Source organism: Copidosoma floridanum, unplaced genomic scaffold (assembly GCF_036245765.1).
Source record: "Copidosoma floridanum isolate Cflo_tuat_1 unplaced genomic scaffold, Cflo_Japanese_pri ptg000013l, whole genome shotgun sequence".
Taxonomy (NCBI): Eukaryota; Metazoa; Arthropoda; class Insecta; order Hymenoptera; family Encyrtidae; genus Copidosoma; species Copidosoma floridanum.
The window spans coordinates 27,346,355-27,372,179 of record NW_028321890.1 but is presented as its reverse complement, the minus strand read 5'-3'; the positions used below and the strand labels follow the sequence as shown (position 1 = coordinate 27,372,179).

The 25,825-nt window shown below is 46.6% G+C and overlaps 1 protein-coding gene across 1 annotated transcript in view; it reads left to right on the top strand.

Annotated features, from left to right (window-relative positions):
* The window catches only part of Ser (protein serrate), a 129,364-nt gene that overhangs the window by 100,929 nt on the left and 2,610 nt on the right, over positions 1 to 25,825 (top strand). Inside the window, exons 4-7 of the mRNA XM_089590772.1 lie at positions 6,515 to 6,806; positions 17,919 to 18,537; positions 19,849 to 20,510; positions 20,647 to 22,409. Of these exons, the coding sequence (XP_089446898.1) occupies positions 6,515 to 6,806; positions 17,919 to 18,537; positions 19,849 to 20,510; positions 20,647 to 22,409 (3,336 nt within the window). The remainder of the gene's footprint in view (positions 1 to 6,514; positions 6,807 to 17,918; positions 18,538 to 19,848; positions 20,511 to 20,646; positions 22,410 to 25,825) is intronic.

Genomic DNA, 25,825 nt, shown 5'->3' with positions numbered 1-25,825 from the left:
TCTTTATCTCCCTTAACTGTGTATAAATACACTCGTAAATACACATAGTACTCGGAGCGGTGGTCAGCAATGGCCAAACGGCACGCCGGAGCATCACAGTCCAAGGTTAAAATGACATTTAAATCGGTATTGCGCCATATCATACCACTCGCTTACGACACGGTAGCTGCGGATAACCAGAGACTCGAAGGGAAGAAAAAAAAAAAAAAAAAAAAAAAAAAAAAAAAAAAAAGTCCCTTCTCCCGTTGATCTGTGCGTGTACATGAAGACGTGTAGGTAAGCGAGGCCCCAGCATCTAATTAATAAAACGTAAAACTTGTATCGTCCATCTATGAATCAGCTCGGCTCTGCCGTATGGGAACGCACCGTCGCTCCCTTCTTCCTCCGGCTCATTTGAATCCCACATATCGTGTACCTATACGCGCGTGCACGCAAAATAAAATCCAATATCCCTCCTCTCGGGGCCCGAATCTTAAAAACCAATCTCTCTCTCTTTCTCCTGATGGTGCAGCAACTCTTCTCAGGGAGTAAGTACAAGGAGAGAGGAGGCGGAGGAGAGAAACACGCACGCACCACTCGACGTCGTCTGTCTTTTTTATTTTCTCCTCCTCATATATACTTACCGTGTGTGCATATGTGTATGTGTATGTGTACATATATATATATGTACACTCGCGTCGTCGTCGTCTTGGCCGCGCAATGGCTCTTCCACGGAGGTAGCCGAGCATAAGGACGCGGGTCGTGTGCTGAACCGAGCAAAAACCTATATACATGTAATGTGTGCCGAAGCCGCCCACGCGAATACCACCGTCGCCGAGAGAGTACATATGAGAAGAGTATATACACGAAGAGAGAGAGAGAGACCAACAGCCAGCACATCTCGTCCGACCAATCTTCCTCTCTCTCTCTCTCTTTGCCCGCACACACGAGCCGCTAAATTAAATCGCTTTGCTCTTGTCCCTCCTTTTCGGCTTTTTAAATTGCATTCTTTTGTCCACGGCAAAACTCGCCCTTTCGTCCGATATACACGCCGATGCACCAGTCGAGTTTTAATGGCTCATCCTCTTTGGCTCGATCTTCACTGGTAGACGCGAAGGACGTAACAATATCCTCTAAATAGGAAAAGTCAATGAATTACATCCGACAAATTTTCGGGGAGGGGCGAGAGACGAAAGAAAACATCGACAAGTTTTCGTGCTCGATGATGGAAGGGGAGCGCGGGGGCATCTCCGTGCCCGAGTACTTGCACACAACGATGTGTCAATTGTCTGTTTGTTAAATAAGATGACGGGGCCCGTTTTCTCGGAAACTCGCTCGCCGCGAGAGCTTGACCCGCCTATCTCTACCTACGTGCATTAATGTGTTTCGTCGTAACGAGCGACACTCGGGAATATGTCACGGCTCCAATTGAGATTTAGGAGACCCTCTCTCCGCTGCCGCTTCGATGGTGCTTCAAAACAAGTTGTTGGTGTACCATCCGTGTATATACCTGTACGCTTCCGCGGTGCTCTCTTATAAGATCTCTCTCTGCTCGTCACGTTTTTTTTTTTTTTTTTTTTTTTTTTTTTTTCGGTCCCTTCTTGTGTCCTTCTCAAGCCGTTGACGGTGTGGTAAGCACTCGCTTTTGTTTGCGCTTGGGAAACATTTTCCATTCCGAATCGACTTGTACATATTGGGCGTGTGTGGAAAATAAAAACATCAATGTCAATTGCTACCGACAATAATAATACGTGGGGGTGTAATACGCACAAATTGTTTGTAAGATTTTAACTTTAGTGAAGAATTTACACCTATTGAAGGGAATCTCGGGGGTTAAAAGCTCGCCTGACCTGCGTATAAAAAATTATTATTATTATTATTATTATTATTAAAGACAAAAGGGGAAGAAGAGTTACAAAAAAAGTCGACAAAATACGGCCAACGGAGTAAACGCAGATGCGAAAAAGCGATGCCGAGGTATATATACGTACGACACAGCACACATGGGGTATATAAATATACCAGTTTTTAAAAGCCGATTCTCGGTACGGGGGATAATTAAGCTCACGCAGAGTTAATTAAGTTCACGGTCAAGTTATAAGTATAGCCGGCTTCTCTTCGTGCTTTGCTACAATATGCTGCATCTCCTCTTCGTTCCCGAGTACCACCCCGTAATGCTGCTATTGCTACTTACGTCGGATAAATTGATCGTTTGTTACGTGCAAAGTGGACTTTTCGACTAATCCCTCTTGCGCACGCACACCCAGCCGATAACTTTTTTTTTTTTTTTTTTTTTTCGTTTTCGAGTGCAAACGAATTCTTATCTCGTGATAGTCGTGATTCAATAATGTCACCATCAGTGGTACAATTAAGGATACGGACAGTTGTTTTTCGCGATATTATACACGATTGTGAGATATAATGCAGGGAACGCATCAGCCGTGAAAGTCCAAGCTCGAGAGTGCCAGAGCACGTAAATCGCGAAAGCTCTCGTGGATGGTGCAGCGTCGCGATTCGATGGTGCATCACAGTACCTACCCATTGTATGGGAAAAAAAATAGAATAGTATGCGAGCGAAGGGAAAGAAAGTGAACCATACGCAAGCATCGGTGTGTAGGAAAGAGGTGAGCAGCGGCCAAGTATATATACACATGTAGGCGAACGAGTCGCGGGCGTGAGAAAGGCACGGGGGACAGATGTATACAGATATACGCGCGACAGGAGCGCAGTCGAGCGAGCCCAAGAACCACCAATTAACACCAATTAACATTCATCTGCCGCCACCTCGCTGTCTGCGTATGTATAGTTATACAGCAGACACACGTGTAAGTGTCAACGCGTACATGTTGGGTATACACGGCTGCCTGTACACTCTCTCCAGAGCCCAGTTTACGGAACCAATAGAGCAGGAGGGGGTGGTGGTGTACTTTGTGCATCCAGTCGTTCGATTACTCCCGTAATCTCGAAAATCTCGGCGTCCCCGTGTACTTGTCCTCTGGTCTTACGTGCCGATCCCTGCAGGTACCGTTTTTTTGTCCCCTTTTTGCAACTTTCCACGGCTTCCTGCCGCCGACGGCGCTCGTAGGCGTGAACGCCTCGTTATGACACGCGCTTCCTTTTCGCAAGGAGGAATGTCACGCAACAACGCACCCGCGCCGATGTACCGATACAAAGATGTCCTTGTCGACTTTTTTCTTTGCTTTTTTTTTTTCCTTCACGTGGTCGCTCGTAAAAAAAAAAAAAAAAAAAAAAAATGTCCAAGCGAAGGTTGCCTCACTTTTTTCCCGCTCCTTCGTTTCTCTCGCCGGCGTCTTTCGAAAGTAGGTTTTTGCACGGGCGTCGGAAAAATCGTGTAGTGCTTTTGCCAATTTTCGAGCCGCCTCGAATTGTCCGAGCGCTAACGAGAGCTCCGGAACCGTGAATTTTACCGCCCATGCGTCGCGTGTGTACATGTATTGCGTTCATTAAAAAAAAAAAAAAGTAATAAATCTACTTTCTAAAGTTTCCGCGAGTGGGTGATTGATTAGAATAAAACCGTGGATCCACGCAATGCACACAAACTTTGACAGAGTAACGAATCATCGTCGTAAATTGTGAACGAGACGGATCAAAATCACCGCCCCGAAGGAGAAGAAAAAAGAAAGAAAGAAAAGAAAACTATTATTCATCGCCTCCCGTTACGGGTACGATTTAATAACACCTCGGATCCCACACTGGCCGCAACAGCCAGGACTACAGTTATACACTAATCGATTAAACACGCGGACGGACAGGCAGAGCCCGAATCTCTATTTCCATCGCGCAATGGACCCCGTATGACAATGACTTTATTTTTACATCTCATCCTCTATGTGTACCGTACACCAGACACCCGATCAAAGATCTCCAAGGAGAAGGGACATCGTGGATGAAAGGTAGAACAATATCGTTCCTCGAGCATATAGCTTCTGAGCTGGAGTAGAAAAAAAAAGACGTACAAACACTATGGAGATGCCGCGCACGAACAAAGGCCCGTGGTAGCCATTTGTGTAATTATTCCAGAGTACCCGATGATGGAACACAACCACGTTCGGCCACCGCAAGCGTCCCGTGTACACATAATCGACGCGAGGTAGCCCCCTCACGATTTGGTTTAGAATTCGTTGCATCTCTCGGAGGAGCTCTCGTCACGCACGACGTGCGCCCGATCGGTAATGATCGGTTGTTTTGTAACTCCTTTTTTCTCGCTGCTTCCCGACGCGTAGGGCAATAGCTAACGATGTAACGCGCTCCAAGGGAGGCCGGAACGCTGCTACTTGCTGCTGCGGTTGGTCAAACCATTTTCGACAACCTTGGGGCTCTCTGCTACCGATCTTGGACTTGTTGCGGATGCACCGTCTTTGGAAATCCTATACGCGGGTCGTTGCGGAAAAAAAAAATCTCGACCGCGCGCAAGATGAGTCGTCCATTAGGATATCTGGCTGTGGGTCAACGATTGAACTAGATTGAGCCTAATTTTGTTTTTTGATTGCTAATCAACCGCATACGTAGCACGATGACGTCCCGACATTGTTGGGATCGGTATGGAAAAAAAAGACGCTGATGGTCGTACAGCGTGAATTAAATCCGGGCGTATGAAAACCTCGAGACCGTGTATAATTAATTATACGCTGTACCACACACGGTAATTTATTTACGTGTACTTTGAAACCGCGGGATCGAGAGCAGATAACAAAACCCTCGTTGTTTAACGGTATATCGTCGCCGCGGTGCGCACACAAGTTGTATCCACATTATGTACACGTATACGCGCAAATCATCGATAAACGATACGGAAGCGGGCAATGATGCTCCGTAGCCGAGCAGAAAAACCGCAACAACAACGCCGCCGATAGTCCCGAAGTGGTGTATAAACAGACAACGCGTATGAGAATACAAAAAAAAAAAAAAAAAAAAAAAAAAAAAAGGATCGAGGATGAGAAGCGTTGGCCATACCCACTCGATGGACCGGGTTGTAATCTCTCGCGAGAGAGTTTGCGCTGTTTAACGCTCGAGCCTCTGCTTGCGTTATATTTGCGAGCCGTGTGTGGTAGCCTAATCAGTTATGCCCAGATAAAATCACGTGAGCCTCCCGCTGCGTCCGAACGATGGTGCCTATATGTATACGCGGCTCCTCGTCTCTCGTTTAACGATTTGGTAGGAGAAGTGGCTCCCGAGCTAATCAGAGAATTCCCGCGGTTATGACCACGCGGGCCTTTTTCCCCCCCAATAGCCGATACTCGAGTTCGCAAAGGGTATAAGCGAATTACTTTTCATTGCAGTACATTTTTTTCTTTTTCCTTTGGGATTATTAAATTATAATAAGAATTTTTTTTTTTTTTGTTTTGCTTCAACGAGCAAACAATTAACGCGTACGCTCGAGTATCGGGGATGATTTGCTTTCGCAAATTCCGCGAACGAGACCTTGGCGCGAGCGGTGCCGTCGCAATTAGCAAACGTCGACGCTCGAGCATGCAAATTAACGGAGGGCCGGCGGCGTACTTTTAGATCCAATTTGCATGATTAAGATTAAAACAAAGCGTGGGTTGGGCGAGTACACTCGGGTGATCCGCCTCCGTCTGTGCTGCATCTCTCTTTGGACGCGTAGCATCCGGCCGCCCTGGCATTGCGCGCTTACGTGTCCGAAAGAAATTCGTAACGCGCACGTACGATGAAAAATGAATCACGTGGTGAGCCAAGAGAGAGAGAGAGAGGAAAAATAAATAAACACGACTCGACAGTTTTTTTCGTTCCAGAGCGCTGCTGCAAAGTGGCATACAAGATCGGATCTTCGCGTGTACGCGTAACTATGAAGATCAAGATATCGAGAGAGAGAGAGGACGTTCTGATTTATGAAACTAAATCGTGTGTCCGGCGAAGCGGAGCAAGAGGGAAAAAGAAAATACCTCGGCCGTCAGTTCGATTGTAGATTGATCGATTGATCGCGTACGGGGTACACGTCGATCGATCGGCGCACAGGCTTCTTTTTCACGCACATGTACTCATAGGTACTCCGTGTATATATACCCTTGCGCGCATTCCATGCTACTCGCGTGCTCGCGTTTTTAAGACTCACTAAACTTTTATCCATATGATATTACGGCGTTATCCTTTTTTCTAGCCTCTCCCACCTCCTGCCACCTTATTTTCTTTGTTACTCTTGGCCTCGTTACTGAATTGAGAAACCCTCGTTAATCATCGCGGGGAGACAAACCCGGCCCTCTTTTGTGAGCCGCGTAATGTCGCATCGGGTATAGGCACAATCCTTGCACAATAACCCACAGTCTCGTTAAACTCCTCACCTGTGGTTACGTTAAAACAGAAAAAAAAAAATTACGAAATCTACTCGTAAAGGTTAATGAAGTCGTCGGCAGTACGACTCACCGGCCACGAAGATTGCGTCTGACCATACATTGATTTAATCTACTTAAATGAATTTTGAGACGTAAATTAAAAAATAAAATAAACTGAATAATGATCTTTATGAACGATATTTTTGTTTTCTTTTCGTCAACAGAGACAATTCACGCTGATACTGCAAGCAAGGGACGAAGGGAGCGGCGGGGTGATCGAGGAGGCGAGCTACAGCGGCATCGTCTTGCCGGGCTCGACCTGGCACACGCTCAACCACCAGGGCAGAAACGCCCATCTGGCCTACAGGGTGCGGGTCCAGTGCGCCGAGCACTACTACAACGCGACGTGCACAAAGTTTTGTAGGCCCCGCAACGATATATTCGGCCACTACACCTGCGACGAGAACGGGGACAAGGTGTGCATTCAGGGCTGGAAGGGCGCGGACTGCGAGACTGGTGAGTTTGCTTTTTTTATTTTTTTTTTTTCACTTCATCGGCGAAAGAAAAGTGCATTCAATGCTTAGAGAGAAAAAAAAACAACAACATTGTTTCGTAGAGTTGCAAAAAGTGATTATAAATAACCATTGATATTCAAGGCCCGCGATGTAATATTCCATGTCGAAATATGATAAACAGTACTTGTACACGCGTGCAGCGCCGAAGCTGCTCTTCTAAACAAACTTAATTGCCTTGGCCACGTCAACATCGAGACGGGCATGGCAGAAGGCAAAAAAAGGATTTGTAAAAAAAAAGAAAAAAAAAAAAAATGATGCCGCAAAACATTGACTGACAGGAGGATAGCGAGAGGGACGCGTGGAGTATAGGATGGACAGAAATATGGCAGCACAATAATAACAGTAATGGTCAGCTCCTCTCTCTCTCGCTTTCGTGCAGCGAGCAAGTAAAAAAATTCTCACGATAAAAAAAAGAGCACCAGCAGAGAGAGAAAGAGAAAAGAAGTCACCGAGCCAATGCTCAAGTCGTTCTTGGTGTATACATATACGGAGTAGCCGCTCGTTCCTTTCTCTCATTCTCCATCTATATAAACTATCTCTGTATGTCCATACGAGTGTATAATATACATCACAATACACACACACACACACACCTAATCGGCCTGTCTCGTCTAATTACGCTACACTAGGATGCGTTTTGCAGATTCACGTCTCGCGCGCGTTCCCAGCAGCTTCTCCTTAATCCTCTAGTTTTTTTTTTTTTCTTTCTCTTTCCTTCATCTCCCTTCGTCTCGCTTATAGAACGGGTAAAAGAGACGAAGGAATGAAAAAAAAAAAAAAAAAAAAAAGAAAAGTTCGAGTCAGCGATCCCGTTTCGTAATGGGATTCAATTTCACAGAGCGCACGCGCGTATAATACTTATACGCCCGATGATTAATTTTCGATACCCTACCGCGCATAATGAGTCGCGCGCCGCGTGCAGTCTGCCGCGGTGCTTTTTGCCACGTTTGCAGGGCCATATAACAACAACAACTGGTCAAGTTTACGGCACGAGAAGAGGAGGAAGCTGCGCACGTGAACCGCGCCATTTATTGGCCGAACTTTGGTCCCAAGCTCCAAAATGAATTATCGTGAATTATTGTTATCGTCTCTTTGTCCGTGCCTGAGCTGATGGTTATACGCATGTGGATTTTTGCCATTAATACAGAGCGCTTGATCGGCAATCACGGCTTTTAAAATTTATTATTAACAACAACCACTCGCTTTTCGTTATTTGATTTTTGTTTAAAGGGGGTACGTGACGCCTACAGGTATACGTATAACTTTGAATTATATCGAGAGGCGCTGAATTCACGCATTATAATGTGCATGGGTATACTTACCTACGTGTACGAGCGAAAAAAAAAAAAAAAAAAAGATTGTAGAGCAACAAGACAGCGAGGCCTTTTTAATTATTGCGTAAACAGCGAAGCGCGTTAGCGTACCTTTTTTTTTAAACAAATTAACGATATTGCGAGCCCGAGGGGCTATGGAAATTTTACTGGAGCGCGAGCGAGCGCCTTAAAAATTATGCAAATCGCTGTCGAGTTGAAGCGTTAACGGTGCCAAGGGCTGGTTTTTATTTTGCTACCCGGTGTGATTTTTGACAAGGCTTAAAATGAATTTATTTATAATAAACATTTTTCTCGTAAAATATTATTAAAAAAAAGGTACATCTTGATAATTTTAAATGCAAAGAAAAAAAAACATGTACGGTAATCATTAGATTCAATGCGAGAATTCGGCACTTTTCACGAGACAACCCTTTATTTTTCCTTATCATACATATCATAGATCTCCTTCTCCCTCGAGCGCCGTAAATACACAAGTACGACACAAATGACGCACAAAACGTTCCGAAGCCCCTCGTCCCAGCAGCCGATCTCTTCATGTCTCCTCTATCCCTCTGAAACTCCTCTTTGGATGTGTATACATGTACACGCTCGAACCATTGATTTAATGCGGCGCGGGGTCTAATGAGCCCGGAAAGCTGCCGGTCACCGCTGGCCATCAATTTACCTCGACGCCCATCTTTGTCAAGAGTCCCAAAGGAGAACAAGAGGAGGAGACCTACGAGTATATACATACACGTATGAGAATACAAAATAAAGTATATAGCACGGGATGACAAAAAAAAAGGGCCCAATGGTGTTATAGGTTGCGAGCGCGTGTTTGCCTGAGGCGCGCCGATAAGACAGTGGCACAAATTTACGGGACTGCCCGAAATAGCCTGCTGCTGCCGCGCGCGCGGATTTATTGTAATTGAGAGTATATCCACCTAAGTAGCGCTACTTGTGGTCACGATGTGTGTGCATTGGTATATAGGGATGATAGTCTATGTAGCTCTTCTCCCAAAGCTGCAGTATACATACATATATACATATAATATGTAGTTGGTACACTCTATATAGGGGGAAAGACGATGGGGCAATTGGCACGCTACTCTGAAACTTTGTTCGTTGTGTAATTCATCTTAAGTTTTTTTTTTTTTTTTTTTTTTTCTGAGTCCTGAAGTGTTATTGACGCGATTCAGTTTTACGGCCAGAAGACGAAGCGCTTCTAGTAAGTTTTACAGTACAGGGCACCAAGTTTTTCTTTATACTTTATTCCCTTGATTTCGTATAGTGGCGCTGTGAATGAGCCATATTTACAAGTATAAAACATGAAACTCTGTGGTAAAAGCACAATAGCAATCGGTTTTACGAAATAAACCGATTTTTGAGCTAAATCATGATTTCTTTTTTGCGACAAAAAGCTGATCTTACGATTGATAATTTTACATTCCCATTTTGAGGAGTAGCCTCTCAGGTACACCCATATCCGTTTGCTCTTCAACTCACGCCCATCTGCAGAGCTTGTACCAGCGAAAGTGTCGCGTTGTAACACTTCTCTGTACCGCGTCGTGTGATACAAGTAGCTATTATACTTATACCTATACGTGCCTCGCCACAAGAGGAGGAGGCGCGTGTGATCCCTGTAACCTCGGGGAGCTTCCAAAGAAGAAGCTCACGTACAGACATACACACGCGTCTAACGGGTGCGTGTTACATACATACGTATACATACATACATACATACCTAAACGCATATCGGACACAGGGTGTCACACGCAGCTGACGTATGCCATCATATATTATGGGTATATACGTAGCAACGTGTGTGTCTTTTTCTCTCCGACTCTCCTCTTTCACACGTACTTACGTCGTGTATACAATAATAGGTCTGGTTGCTGATTGCGTGTAATATAACATCTCTCTGCGACTATATATTTATGTATGTATAATGCCAGGCGTCACACTCGTCTAATCGTTACTTCCGCCTGCATGGCCTGCCTCTCTCTATCTCTGCGCATCTCTCGGCCAAGTGCACCGCGGCGACGATCTTTTTTCGCGGTCACCGGTACTTTACTCCCTTTCTCTCGCCCGTGCTCGTCTTTTCTTTCACGGCTCTCGTCTTTTTTTTTTTTTTTTTTTTTTTCTCTTCACCTTCCCCCCGGCAAGTGTCTCTATATTTATATCCTCAGCTCTGGAGGTCGTAAAGCGCGTCTCTTATTTTTCCATCGGGTATTTTTTTTTTTTCCCCGCGCTTCTTTTCTTCTCCTCCTCGCCGAGTGTGTCATTCATTATTGTACTCGCGCGCGTTTGTCCGCGACGAAATTACACGGCGATGCGCGTGGTGCTCGTTGCGCCCATGACGCGGCCTTTGCCTATTCTTTTTTTTTTTTTTCCTCCCTTTTTCTCCTCTTCTTTCTCATCGAACGAATATACACATGTGTGCCCAGTGCGCCTAATGGAACGCAATCTTTTTTCTGTATATTGACGCGTTGCGCGGCCGGTGCATTTAAATCTTTAAAAACGCTCAAACGCAACACGCGTACATATATAATATGTGTGAGCGCAAAGGACGATTACACATACCTGTACATGTATAAAATAATACACGGTCCGTTGGAGGCGCACCGGAGGGGGATATTAATGATAGAGACCGAGAGCGCGTGCACACACACACATAGCTTAGGAAATTCCCATGTCACTCGATCGTCGAGCCAAAGACCGAGTCTCCGCTGCGGCGTTTCGAATTATCGTTTATACAGTACGTATACGTACATGTAGCATATACGTGTATATATATGTGCGCGTACAATTATACGCGGTCGTAAAATAATATTCATTAAAATCGCTGGAAAAAGTTCCTCGCACGTTGCGGATATTATATACGTGTACATTTACCCACATATGCCTATTTAAGGTGGTATGGGCAGGTCGGGTATTTAAAAGTGCTGTCTATTATTTATTCGCGAGTGCCACGTGACCGACTTGATTTCCCACACATACACACACATGTGTATACGGATGAGACACAAAACACTCATCTCCCAAAGTCGGACATCATCGGGCACAGCTGCATATACATATATACGCAGTGATGCGCAACAACGAGTTTCACATTACCTTTTTTTGCGCTCTCGCGCTCTCGTCGCGGTGAATTTCTCCCCTGGAAGCAGTATCAGCGGAGTAGTCGTCGCATGGTATAGCACTCCGTGACATTTTTAATCAGCAAAAAGCGCACCTTCGGAAAATGGGAGCATTAACGTCATGATTCGACCGTAATATCCCCTCCCCCCCCTCGCTCAAGGGTAGAACATTCATATACGTGTATGCGCTTGCATTGAGCGAGCGAATGATGCAAGTGGGGTAGCGAAGCGTGTCCGTCCTGTGGACCCCGATCTCTGTGGAAAATGGAAGGAAAGAAAGCGAGGCTCCTTGAGCACGATCTGATGCATGCGCGAGCGATGACGAAGCAGAGCCACACAAGATGAACCACGCTAGTAGCTGGCTGTCTCACTGATTCACGCCAAATTGAAGCACACCACCACACAGCCTATATTGTATAATCTCTCCGACTGCTCGCATATACTAGAATTCCGTGTCGCACAGCAGAGCTTTTCCCGATGAGTAAAGTTGTCGGAATATTTTTATCAATCCAACGGATAAGCGTGTCAATTACGTTGGCAATTTTATTTGCAGCCCATCGCTCTTACTTCCATTGATCGGCAGGAAAAAGCGGCAATTACGTTGTTTCGTATCATCGAGGAGCGCGAGGATCGGGGGGGGGGGGTAAGGTATAAAACCGATTGATTATAATTGCGAGGGAATCGCGTTTCCACGTATACGAGGGAAAATTCCTGAGGCCGCGCGTATCTATTGATGCTGTCCCACATTTATACTCGACCCGATTTTCGTTAATTATTCATTAAACATCGCTATTGTACTTGTCCTATACACACAAACAATCTGACTAATCGTATATTTATTAGAAAATACCCTTTCTCACACTCTGTCGAGTCGCACATCCTACCGACCAAAAAAACTCGGTAATCCAAATTACGTGTCCCTTGAAAACGTCAGGTATACATAGTAACAAACACACAAACGAGTCAAGAGACAGAGAGAGAAGCATGAACCCTTGGAAAGAGAAAGAAAAAAAAAAAAAGGGACCGAGAAAGAAAGACAAATCTCCGGTAAGTATGTATTCAAAGATCGTAAACGCTCACACACAGATAAACGTGACGCCTCTATTCGTATAAACATCACCTTGCGAGCATAAGTATACCTATACACATGCACATGGGACGCGCGCGCGCGCGCAAGCGAGAGGTGGAAGGTTCGCGAGAGAGTGCAAAGGCGCGTTACGGGAAAACTGGCTTTGGTGATTTTTACTCGGTGCGCCCCTCCGCCGAAAGGTCAATCGGTACATTTCACTCGTCTCCGCGTGTATAGGTACACATACACACTTGCATCGCGCGAGAGCTTCGCACGACTCCGAGAGGCGAAATCCACTCTTTCTCTTCGCGGGCTGTATCGCGAGTCGAAGCGCGGTGTCCCTCTCCCTCCTTCTTCACCCCCCCCCCACCCATTTGCATAATGACCCAATGAATTTTAAAAGCCGTTTCCCCGGGTTTTCCTCCTCGATTCGAAAGCCCCCGATCTTCGGCGACGCTCCATCATTTCGACGTCTCGTTCTGCAAAAGCTCCACGGCTACACGTATACGTGCTCTTTCCCTCCCCATTTAATTACCACGGTGCGATTAATAACCACTAGCAATCGCTCGTATACGCGGAGACCCGTGTTCTATGGGCATCGATCGGTGGTTTTGCAATTCGCACAACCAAACGATGTACTCAAAGTATGTGTTTTTGCAGTCACACGAAAATCAGTTGTAAAGAGAGGGCCGATATTTTATCGCTGGGAGTTTAGATGCGTGGCCGAACTTGCGGTTCAAACGGAGCCGCGCTCGCAAAACCTGCCGATATCGCGGACACGAACGACCTAGCCCTCTCTCTGTACTGTATACTTGCGGTACAATGGAATTTTAACGAGAGAGAGAGAGAGGCGTTATAAAGGGGGAGCTTGACGAAGCTCGGCTTATAAATATATATAGGCACTGATTGCAGCTCTCCGATGCGCGGTAATCAGATCCGAGCTGTGCATGAGAAGGTATGCTTATCGTCGCGGGTGCATTATAATCGTAATCGGTGTTTGCGCGAGAGATCGCGCTGCCATTTGCATCATCCGTGGGATGTGTGTGGCTTTGAATTACAAATGTTTACGGGCGCGCTGGCTCCAGGGTGTATCAGGGGGGTAATTAATGCGGCCTATTGTTACGGTACGGGCTTCTGACGGAAAAAATGGGGGGAGGGTGCGGGGCCATGAAGATATTTCAAACTTATCTCCGGCTCCTATGTATCGGTCGGATGGTGCTCTTTTTACGATACGCGCGTCTAACCAGATTTACCTGGAAACGGTACATTTTATCACTTGGTGGGAAAAAGAAAAATCATTGTGATTTTACGACGATTACAGTTACAAATTGTGCATTATTGTACACAAGCGGCACAAGGTTGTATGGAAAAAAATGCCTACCAAAGGATTTTTTTTTTTTTTTCTTTTTTCGCTACAAAATAATTGGCGGAGGTTAGTTAAGAGGCTTACGTAAAAAAGCGCGAGTCGTACGCGATGCTTCTCTAATATTTATCGAAAGTTTTTGGCGAGTACGAATGTACACAGGAGACTTTCTCAATTAAAGCGAGGATCGCACGGGCGCACCAGGACCGCGCAGTTCTCACGCTCGCGAGTGCCATCAGCTATTGGAAAAACTACTTTTCGCGCGCTCCGAGAAACTCTACAGATGCAAATACGTACACGTGTACGTATAATTACATAATTAATCCAATCGACCTTTTTTTTTCGATTGTCGAGAAAATTCTTCATTTCAAAGCTACTGTATGTTATCCACACTTGTAAATGTATACCCGCGTTTATACGCGATTCTCGTACGAAAGAGAGATATCTAAATAGCACGACGTTTGACACTTGAAAAGCAAAAGCTCAAAATGTTATTGTCTTTGCTCGTATATTTTCTTCGAGCGAAGCGGATAAAATTATACATCGCCATCAATTTCCACGGGTGAAAATCGGCGCCTATATATTATGTATACTAAGATTTTTCAAAAGCTCGTCTCACTCTCCCTTTTCCTTCCATCGTCGAAAAATCTCGCGTATCTGCACGTATAAATGCATGAATATGTCCACACGTGGATGCAAAGATTCTTGTTCCCGAAGCGAGGAGCAAACAGAGGCTTGCACAGACAGCATCGCGAAACCGCAGAGAACGGCGGCAGGCAATCGCGCACCGCGCTCGCCTCTTTCTCCCTCAGCCTTGTCTGTCTCTCTGCAGCTTATAAGTGTCCGCGCGTGTATGTGTGTGTGTGTACTTACATACACGTATATACACATGCAGGTCGGATCCTTTGCACACACGGCCTATAGCTCACAGGCTTTTGCCTCTCGATTGTGCGATGTGTGTATACATATATAAAGCGCAGGTCCGTGCGCCGGGAGGCATCCAGTTTCTCGCGAGAGAGCGAAGAAAGTCAAGCCGAAGGAGCAGCTCTCGTGATCCACCTTCTCCTCTCTCTCTCGCGGGATGCCAAGAGTGTATATACATATATATATAGGCACCCTCGGTGATGCTGCCGCGGCCGCGAGACGTTCCCTTCTCTCGCTGTCCTTCTTCTTTCCTCTCCGCTCCCGGCGCGGGCTATCTATCTGTACTTTTACGTGTATATATGTATATATGTATACATGTATATATGTGTGTGTGTGTGTTATCTACACATATACCTTATACCTATGCCTACCTCGAGAAAGAGAAAGAGGAGGGCTTTATCCTGATGTGTTGTACATGTATTGTGCACGTGTGGAGATCCTTTCTTCTCTCACTGCTGCTGCCGATATGCCGCATCTTCTTCTCCTTCTTCCTTGCATGGGCGCCGATCTGCCGATGCTCACTGCACACGTGATTTGAAATTAACTTTCATCCAGAGGCTCCAGGCCATATACACTGGGGCTCTCTGTTGTACCGCAAACGCGATTTTTCCACGTTTCTTTTCTTTTTGTCCCTCTGCCGATTTTTGCACTGTTTCTTTCATTTCTTTGAGACGTGAGAACATATATATTCTTGTGCTCACGTAAAGGGTATCCCTACCGATCTGCTTAAAAAAATTAGGATGAAATCAACGCATCTCTTGGTCTCTCGGTCCAAATCACACCCGCAATGACGAAGCGCAGGTGAAAAAAAAAAAAAAAAAAAAAAAAAAACCAACAAGGAAAACCCGTAGCCCATGTGTATGTGAATTTCGTCGTACCCCACGCGTACGGTGTACACTTTCTCACGCTCCTTTGAACAAAGTTCAAATCAAGTGATTACATATACGCAAAGTTCACCGTGTACAGTTTGTTGTTATCACGCAGCTAATATTTGTATTCACGATTCTCTGGTGGCGCGCACAACAGCCGCATTATACGCATCTTCCGTATACACCTACACTACACGGAGATAACAACGGGAAAAAATTATATCGCACACTTTTTTGTGTACCTTTCAAAAGCCCTCGCGTACAGTCCTTATACTCATCGTTAATATTAACAGATATCTCTTTACTTTTTTTTTGTACATAATATATATTTGAGCAAATGAAAAAAAAAAAAAAAAAAAAAAAAAAAACTCCTTGCTCACGAAATCACACGAGAGTTTAAGCGCGAGGTGTTAATCTCCTCTCACCCCCTTTTCGAAGTAAAAAGACACTATAGTTCGGTACACTTCGAGAGTGTACAAGACCCAGGTGCAATCACACACATTCGCGCTTGGCCATCGAGTCCCCATTAACATCGGACGTACAGCAACAAACAACGGAATCCCTTGCGATATTTCGTTTCACGGCGCACGCAAATGGGCACGTATACATTCGCGCATCCGAAACGGCTAATTTTTCCCTCCCCACTCCCACACCAACTTCGCGGTCTATTACAGAGTGTGTTTTGTATAGGTGTACAAAGAGGGGCCAGCTGGCTAGCCCGTTATACGTGAAAGCGTGCACGCGTCTATACAACGTAGGTACGCAACATTCGAGCTCGTTGCGAGAGGGAAATAAGGACGCTCCGATTTCCTCCGGGACGTTAATTACCGATGCGTGGATCCGAGCTGCGTTAGCCGTTAGTGCGGCTCCAGCTTCTTTTTACCCTTATTCGACTGCAGCTCGCGGTCTTTCGTCACGGATTTCGTGCGAGAAAGGGTGCGAGAGTTGTTTCGGCTGTTGTGCGTTAAATAATGCCTACACGCGCGAGTTCAATTGAGAAACGTGGGCCGATAGTGTCCTCTCTACATTAGCGTTACATTACTGTTAATCGATTGCAAAAGCGCCTTCATCTAGGCAAAACGATTTTTTTTTCTCTCGTTAAAATATTTATACAAATAATCGTGTCACCTCTACTACGAACAATACGCACACCTATAGGTAACAAATATACAGACTAATATCCTTGTGAAAGAGATAAGGGAAGGAGTTGGCATGAGTATGTAATATAAGGTTGACGAACAGAGCGAGGCAAATGTCGTTTTGCACTGGAAATTCGATATGTTATAATGCGACCGCGAGCCAGATAAAGCTAGAGATTACACATTGTGCAACTACATTTGCCTGTACACCTACCACTGAATATACTATATTGAATTACGCGTTGCTACGGCTGCTGCAAGTTGTATACCCTCCGTGTTTTTTGTGGCCTTTTTGTACTTTCTACGCGTGTATTAACAACACAACGGAATATGACTATTATATATCTGCGTACAACTCGACAGTTGGGGGAGGGACGCGCCCAACTTGCCGCGTAAATTCCATCATCGACGAGGTACTCGTCACTCTTGAAAAATTGGGATCCAAGTGCACGTAGAGGAGGAAAAATGATCTCTTCAATGAGTGCAAGCAGTACATACCTCGTAAAGGGGTAAACTTAAATCGAGCAAAATGAAAACACACACTCGCAAAAAAAAGCGGTGTAGCTTGTGTACCCACGTATATACCCATAAAGGGACCATTTACCAAGAACAAGCGTAATAAAAATATAACTATACTTCATATTTTCTCGGAACGCGCGTATACGTGTACATTTATACACGGGCTCATGAATGCCGACTATTTAATATTCAGAAAAGTAGATCAGAAAAAGCCAATCGCCTGCAAAGCCATACGAGTTTCATGCGACATCGAGTCGTACACATAATATATATATACACTTGTAGAGTTGCAGAAAACACACCAACATCGACCCTCGGACGCATCCTCGACTCGAATGATAATCGGGGAAAAATTTTAATTACGATACGCATTATCTCTCTTTCCATCGATCCCCGGCTCCATAATGGTGTACGTATGTATAAACTTTTTTTTTGCCCCTCTGCGAGTCTTGGTTGTTTGCTACCAGCTTATGCGCGCTGATTGCAAATGAACGAGTTGGTCAGCGCTGTAAACCCAAGCAAAAAGTTGCTCGACAGCAACGACCACGAAACATTAACGATCGTGGAAAATAATACGTATACATTTCATTTTTCTTTCGCCGATTCATCATATCATGTATACATTGTGAATTTATTTAAAATATGCCTCGTAGTAAAAAAGTAACATAGTATAGTGTTGGTAATAAAAAATAATGAAAAAAAAAATTGACATTGCAGCCGTGTGCAAGGAGGGGTGTCACCCGGTGCACGGCCACTGCAACGTGTCGGGGGAGTGCAAGTGCCGGCACGGCTGGCGGGGCGAGCTCTGCGACCAGTGCACCCCGTACCCGGGCTGCAAGCACGGCTACTGCAACGGCTCGAGCTGGCAGTGCATCTGCGACACCAACTGGGGCGGCATCCTCTGCGACCAGGACCTCAACTACTGCGGGACCCACGAGCCCTGCCAGAACGGCGGCACCTGCGAGAACACGGCCCCTGACCAGTACCGCTGCACCTGTCCCGAGGGCTTTTCCGGACCCACGTGCGAGAAGGTCGACAACCCGTGCGCCTCGAACCCCTGCCAAAACGGGGCCACTTGCGCCGAGGACGGCGAGAACGCGGTCTGTAATTGCACGGAGGGCTTCGCGGGCCCGTATTGCGCCACCGACATCGACGAGTGCGCCTCGCAGCCCTGCCTGAACGGCGGGACCTGCATCGACGGGAGGAACTCGTTCACCTGCCACTGTCCGCCCGCTTGGCAGGGCACCGCGTGCCAGTTCGACGTCGACGAGTGCGCCCTCAAGGAGTCGCCCTGCAAGAACTCCGTCACCTGTTACAACCACGCCGGCGACTACACGTAAGTTTTTCTTTCTTTTTAAACCACTCGTCGTCCTTAGAGTGGACCATTTATTAGCACATTACCGGCAGATCGGTAAAAAAAAAGGCACATCCTATTTTAATACGCGGACTTTATGTTGAAGAGAGGAAGCCGAACGTGATTATGTGGTTTATAAATTTTGCCGTGAAGAAAAAAAAGGTAAATCCCCGCGAATTTTAACGAAGCTGGCTCGAGGCAACAATGGGCGTCGTATTCCATGGATATAATGCTGCGCTCCGAAAAATCCGTATGGCAATTAATGTCAATTAACGCGCGGAAGAGAGACCCTCGAGTAACGCAGCAGGTGGAAAAAAAAAAAAGACAAACGAAATCGTCAGACTGTGGCGCTGGTGCAGGCGAGACGGAAAAACCCGACGAGGTGCCTCGAAAGACCGCTCGGAGGCATAATTAATTGCAACAATTTAATTAGCCGAAAGGCTACCTCGCGTCCACCACCACCGCCCGGACGTCCAGTTGTGAATGAATTCCCGCTGTTGCTCCGGTACGACTCCATTAGGGAGCGCCGAGCCGAAAGTGTCAATTACCGGGGCGAGATATTTCAACGCGTGTCTTCCTCCTCCTCCTGCTGATGGCTTTTCTCAGCCGAGCGTCCTCTCCTCGTCAACCCACGTTGTTGCTGCAGCACCGGTTCTCATTAACGAGCACCTCCACCTCCTTCCTTCGCCTCCCGTCGGGGCACGCGCGACGACAAGAAGTAAGTAGGTACACCCAGAGTGAATCGCACGCGTGTCTCTTTCTCGGTCGACTGGACGAGTGGGTTGAGAGGGAAAAAAAAAAAATTATGTATATACATTGCCGCAGTCTCGAGATTTTCCCATAGGCGCCGATTTTTTACTCTCGTAGCTCGGTTTCTCCCGATCCATGGGTAAACACGATTACACGTGTACTCGTACCCACGTACAGAGTCGCGAGTTGGATATCATAAAGGAAGCGCGTCCCTGTAATATGTATAATTGGGTAGAAAGGTGAGTTGCCTCCGAGACGAAGCATCGACGAGCTCTGCGGGAGAGACCAAACGACGGACACTTTTGTCGGAGCTGATGCGTATCTGTGGACGTCGATCGGTAGGGATCGTCATTTTTAATCGACGCCGTGGCGAAGCCTTTTTTAATTAAATACCAAGATTGTAGTGGGATCCCCCTCCCACCTTTTTTTACTCGTTAACGTAAATTGAGAATCAAATGTCCGCGCTTTCTCGGAGAAATCGGTATGAAAATACTTTGTACGGAATAGTGGTCTGTAATAAATGATTGTTGAATTTTGAAACAGGTGCAAGTGCCGGAGCGGCTTCACGGGGAAAAACTGTACGCGTAACATCGACGATTGCCGGGGCCAGTGCCAGCACGACGCGCTCTGCATCGACCTGGTCGACGACTACCACTGCTCGTGCACACCCGGCTACTCGGGCAAGGACTGCGAGACCGACGTCGACGAGTGCGCGTCGAAGCCGTGCCAGAACGGGGGCGAGTGCCGGGACCTCGTCAACGCGTACGAGTGCGTTTGCCCGGTGGGGTACACGGGCGGCCAGTGCGAGATCGACCGGGACCATTGCAGCCCGAACCCCTGCCGCAACGGGGCCCAGTGCTTCAACACCCAGACGGACTATTACTGCCACTGCCCGGTGCGCTGGCAGGGCAAGAATTGCTCCGAGCCGTCCTCGGCGGCGCACAACTCGCTCCTGCTCGGTGGCCTGCTCGCGGACGACGACAACGAGCTCGGCTGCGGTAGCGAGGGCACGCCTTGCGCCGGCAGGGGTAGGTGCGCCAACGCCAAGTGCCTCTGCGATCCCGGGTACACGGGCGTGCACTGCCAGGAGAACATCAACGACTGTAGGGGCGAGCCGTGCCTCAACGGGGGCACCTGCGTCGACCTCGTCAACTCGTTCCAGTGCATTTGCAGGGAGGGCTGGACCGGAGACCTCTGCGACCAAGGTACGATTGTTTCTTTCTTTTTTTTTTTTTTTTTTTTTTTTTCGAGTATATTTAATACAACGGGGTTAGGGTGCTACATAGATATTATAGATTAAAAGTCGATGTTTGGTAACAGCAGCGTTTTCTTCACTTCCAGACGTGGACGAGTGCACCAACAACCCGTGTCGCAACAACGGCACGTGCGTCGACGGTGTGGCTGATTTCACGTGCATCTGCAGAAACGGCTGGAAGGGCAAGACCTGCGCCCTGCGCGGGGGCCACTGCGAGCCGGGAACCTGCCGACACGGTGGCACCTGCCAGGACCGAGGAGACGGCTTCACCTGCCACTGCCCGGCCGGCTGGGAGGGAGCCGCGTGCCACATAGTGTCCCCCGCTTGCGCCTCCAGTCCCTGCGAGAACGGCGCGACTTGCGTCAACAGCGCCGACGGTGGCTACCGGTGCATCTGCCGCGAGGGCTTCGAGGGCTCCGACTGCCGGCGCGACGTCGACGACTGCCAGCCCCTGCCCTGTCTGAACGGCGGCCGCTGCGTCGACGGCGTCAACTGGTTCAGGTGCGAGTGCGCCCCGGGATTCACCGGCCCCGACTGTCGAATCAACGTCAACGAGTGCGCGAGCAACCCTTGCGCCCACGGGGCGACCTGCATCGACGGCATAGCCAGCTACTCGTGCGCCTGCCCGGCGGGCCGCACGGGCACCCACTGCGAGATCCCGGCCACGGGACCAGGTGGCTGTCTCGCGGCCACGTGGGACGACGACTGCAACGCGTGCGAGTGCCGGACGGGCAAGAGGAGCCAGTGCAGCAACGTATGGTGCGGCCCCGGCAATTGCCTCAACGGGACGGGGGCGTGTCTCGCCCACGAGGTCTGCGTCCCCTCGCCCGGCGAGTCCTGCCTCGTGCCCCCGTGTCCGGCCTGGGGCGAGTGCCGGCCGGTCGAGGCGGGCAGGCGTGTCGGTCCACCGGCCCTCCCTGCCCCGCCGTCCTGCTGGCCTGGCCAGGCGACGACCGGGGCCACCTGCGCCCGGCTGAGCATACTCCTGAGACGCGAGTCCCTGGCGACGGGCACCTCGGTGGAGCTGCTCTGTAGGCGCCTGAGGAGACTGCTGGCGGATCCGCGTCGTCCTCAGTCGGTCGTCTTGCTCTGCGACCTCAAGACCGGGGACAACGACACGATCGAGGTGACGATATTCTCGGAGGCCGCGGCGGCGGCGGCGCGGGACTTGGGGGAGGCCCTCAGTCGGCCGATCGGCAGGCCGCTCGCCTTGGCTTCGGTCCTCGAAGTCAAGGTCGAGACGGCCCTCCTGAGCAACCCGGAGAGCATAGGGACGGCAGGGTCCAGCGGCGACGGGAGTTACCTGGCCGTCCTAGCCGGGGTCGTCGTCACGGTGCTCATGATGTTGGCGCTGCTCTTTAGCTTCTGGTACGTGCGGGCGGCGCGCCAGCAGCAGTCCAGCGGGTTGACGGCGACGACGAGCAGCGAGACGTCGCTGCACAGGCACCGGAGTGATCTCGACGAAAAGTCAAATAATCTGCAGAACGAGGAGAACCTGCGCCGTTACGCGAATCCGCTAAAAGAGCCAGCGGTGGACGTCGAGCCGAGGGTCTCGGTCGTGCGGCCGCTCTCGGGGGGTGCGGTCCTCGGAGGGGGCCTCATCGGGCCCAACGAGGAGAGCCTCGAGATGGTCAGCGAGGAAGGTAGGCACAAGTTGCCACCGCTGTACAAGCCGCCCTGCGCCGAGATGCGCAACAACACGGCCAGCTTCAGCTACGAGGAGGTGCCCCACAAGCCCTACAGCAAGCCCAGACTGCCCGAGCCCATCTGCACCGGCTACAACCACCAGCAGCAACAGTTGCCACCCTGCCCGACGACAAATCCTCACCAGCAGATGCTCACGGTTCACGTTTGAGTTGTCGTTGTTCTTCTTGTTGTTATTGTTGTTGTTGTTGTTGTTGGGTCGGCTACTGCGAATGGGACGTTATTAGAGGCTTTAAGAAAGGATTTCGTTGCGATGTAATTGAGAGAGAAAGAGAGTGTGCGTCTTGATTTTCTGTAAGCGGTGCGAGATGACAAAATTTACACTTTTGTATAAGCGTGAACGAGGAGAAAAGTTTTTAGCTTAAATCGATTATGAGATAATGGAAATGACATTGTAGTGCACTGCGCGTGCAAAGATCGTATTTATCATTCATTCTGACGCGCGGCTGATGACATTTTTCTTTTATTTTTTTCTCACTATTGATGCTTAAATTTTTTAATTATTTTTTATTTGAAAAGTTTTATTTACTGTTATTAATTTTTTTTCTTTTTTTTTGTATTCGATTTATTAATCAATAATAACAATTGATAATGTCTTGAATTACCAATACCGATTGATCAAACGATTTTTACGATGCATCTTGTTCTCTGGAGGAGAAAAACGAATTTAAATAATCAAAACTAAGTCTTGATGGAAAAAAAATGTCACATGACAATAACTAAAGGTAAAATAAATCACCACGACACATGACTGTTTAATGGTAAAAATAAAATAAATAAATAAATAATTATGTCGAGTTGTTATCGTTGTACATATGTACATAGCCTGTACTTATTAATTTTACTGAGCCTGTATTAGCCGCGATATCGCGGCGTTGATAAATATTATTATAAAGAGAGATCGAGCGAAACGAATAAAAGAGAGCGCGAGCAAAGTGAGATGTGCGAAATAATCGTAGGAACACGAGATATGTATCATTTTTCAACGAAACAGTATGTTGTTATATTAAGTGCGCTGTCCTATAGAAACTTTTTCTACTTACTTTAACGCGTAGTTTGTAAATCTTTACTTGCGATATGTGTAAACGACGGCGCAATCAGAAGAAAATGTAAGAATACTAATATTAATAGTAATGAGAAAAACAACAACTAAATGAATAACAAACTACCGGCTCGAGGGTTGTGATACTGCGAGGCGGACTTTTCTTATTTACACGAGATTTTTTATACAAAAAGAATCATTAACTTTTACAACGGAAAGTCTAGTAGAAGCATTCACAATCATACGAGGTCACTAAAGTATCCCAGTAATCATAATATTTATAATCAATGAGAAAAAAACGTGATAAAATTCGTACGTGTAATAAATATATTTAGAAGAGAAAAAAAAATTTTTTAATCTACGATTAGAGTTTTTCCTTGTATGCTTTTTCTATAATGTACGTGTACATATGGTTTTGCGTGTTTCTAAAAGGCTTTTATCCGAAAGAGTATATAAAGCAACAAAACTCCAAAACGCACACTCGTCTTGATGCACTTATACCTCCTGTTCGTGCATGTATAGCAGGCTTTTGTACGTTCCTTCAAACGAGACATTGTGATACTGTTGGAAGCGCGCGGCGTTCACGACGCCAATAATTTCTTGTACTTTTTTCGTCTCATGCTGATCTTTACTGGTTTTTTTTTTTTTTTTTTTTTTTTTCTCATAAATAATATCTGTTTATTCTATGGAACAACGAGATCCAGTTCTTTTTTTTGTATTTGTGCACTTTCTGTCTTACATAAAGAATTTTTGAAAATTAGTGCGAGAATCTTACAAACGCATTTATTGACCAGAGAACGCTTGTAATGATCGCATAGCGAATCGTCTCGTTTCTGAGCCGAGACGTGAGTAAAGTTACGAAAATATTTAAAAAAGGACCCGCTACGAAGATTTTAAAGTAAAGATTAAAAAATAAAGATTGTATAACGCAATAGATTGTTAAGGCTTCTTCAGTGGAAGATTCGCGCAGTCGTAAAAATATACGTATATTGTAAATAAATCTTTTTTTTTTATAAATATTATTATAAATATTAAAAAGAAAGCATTTTTTTTTAATAGAGTCGAGACTTTTTGATAGTCGTCGTACTTTTTGAACGTGCAATTCGTTCATACGCACTTTCACACAGACACGTACACATACGACAAACCACAAAAACACACCCTGTAGCTCGTATACGTCGTTGTAAGAGCTTCTTTTGACGGAAGACAAGCGCAAAGGAACGAAACGAATGACATGGTGATGAACAAAAAAAAAAATATTAAGATAATAAAAAATCACAAACTTTTTATATCATAGAATTTTTATTTTATAAAGAGGAAGAAAAAAACTATATTATATATATATATATCGCATTAAGGATAGATAGAACGATTATTATATTATAAAATTGTATTATTAATATTATATTAATTATTATTAATAATAATTATTATTTCGACATATAAAAGAAAAAAGAGCCACTGGTGTGCGTCTTTTCATTTGTTTTCCCAAGTCCCCAAACCACATTTTCTCCCCGCTTTTAATTGCTCTCCCGAATCGAATCGTCTTTACGACAAAGACGTGTATACTTACATCTAAATACACGATATAGCCCCGTGGCTTTTCGCTTTCCAATTTCCCGATAAATCGGCAAGGAAAAAGCCGGGGCACGAGGAAGATTTCTCGTCCTCGCGATTAATCGGATATAATGGGATGTAAAAGTCTAGCTCCTCGTTGTGTGCCACACACACATATTCACACAAGGCGAGCATCTCGGGGACTTTCAATGAGAAGCTTCGCGGAAGCTGCGAGGTGCGTCCGCCTCCAAGCGTCGATTTTCCATTTCGCAGGCACAGGTATACCTACACGAGGAGGCCGAAAAGGAGGACGACGAGGGACGCTCCGTGCATTTGAATACATCGAGCTTCGGGTTCACGTGTGGGAAGGAGAAGTACAGCGTTTACACATGTGCATGCGCGCTAAAAGACGTGCCTTCCGGGTGTCCTGCTCCTCGGAGGAGAGAGCGGCAGGAGCATAAATGTAGGATATGCGCGCCACGGCTGATTTATCGCGCAGGGTATATACACACGTATAATCGATCGGCACTGCATCCTACATTATGTGCCTAACGAAGAAGAAGACGCGCTTTGGAGGAGGAGGAGGAGAAGGTAAGGATGTGTCTCTGGTTTCGAAATATGAAACGGAGAAAGTCGGGTCGTACTTGTATGTGCAGGCGATATCGCGAAGAGAGACCAGGCCATGCGGGCATCTTCTTCTTTAGCGCTCGAGCTGCTGCAGCGACCGATTTCGCGGCTCGTGCCACCGATATTGTTTCGGGGCACGTGATAATGGTACTTTTTCACTTAAGAGATCTTTTTTTTTTTTAATTTTTAAATGCTTGTATTATACACTTTGTTGATTTGAAAAGTCTACTTTTTTTTCATTCGCTGAGCGAGTCATGACTAAAATGGCGTACCGATCTGTATAATGTACACGCAATCGGTATGAGTCAGCCTCCGGAGGTAATATTACATTCAAG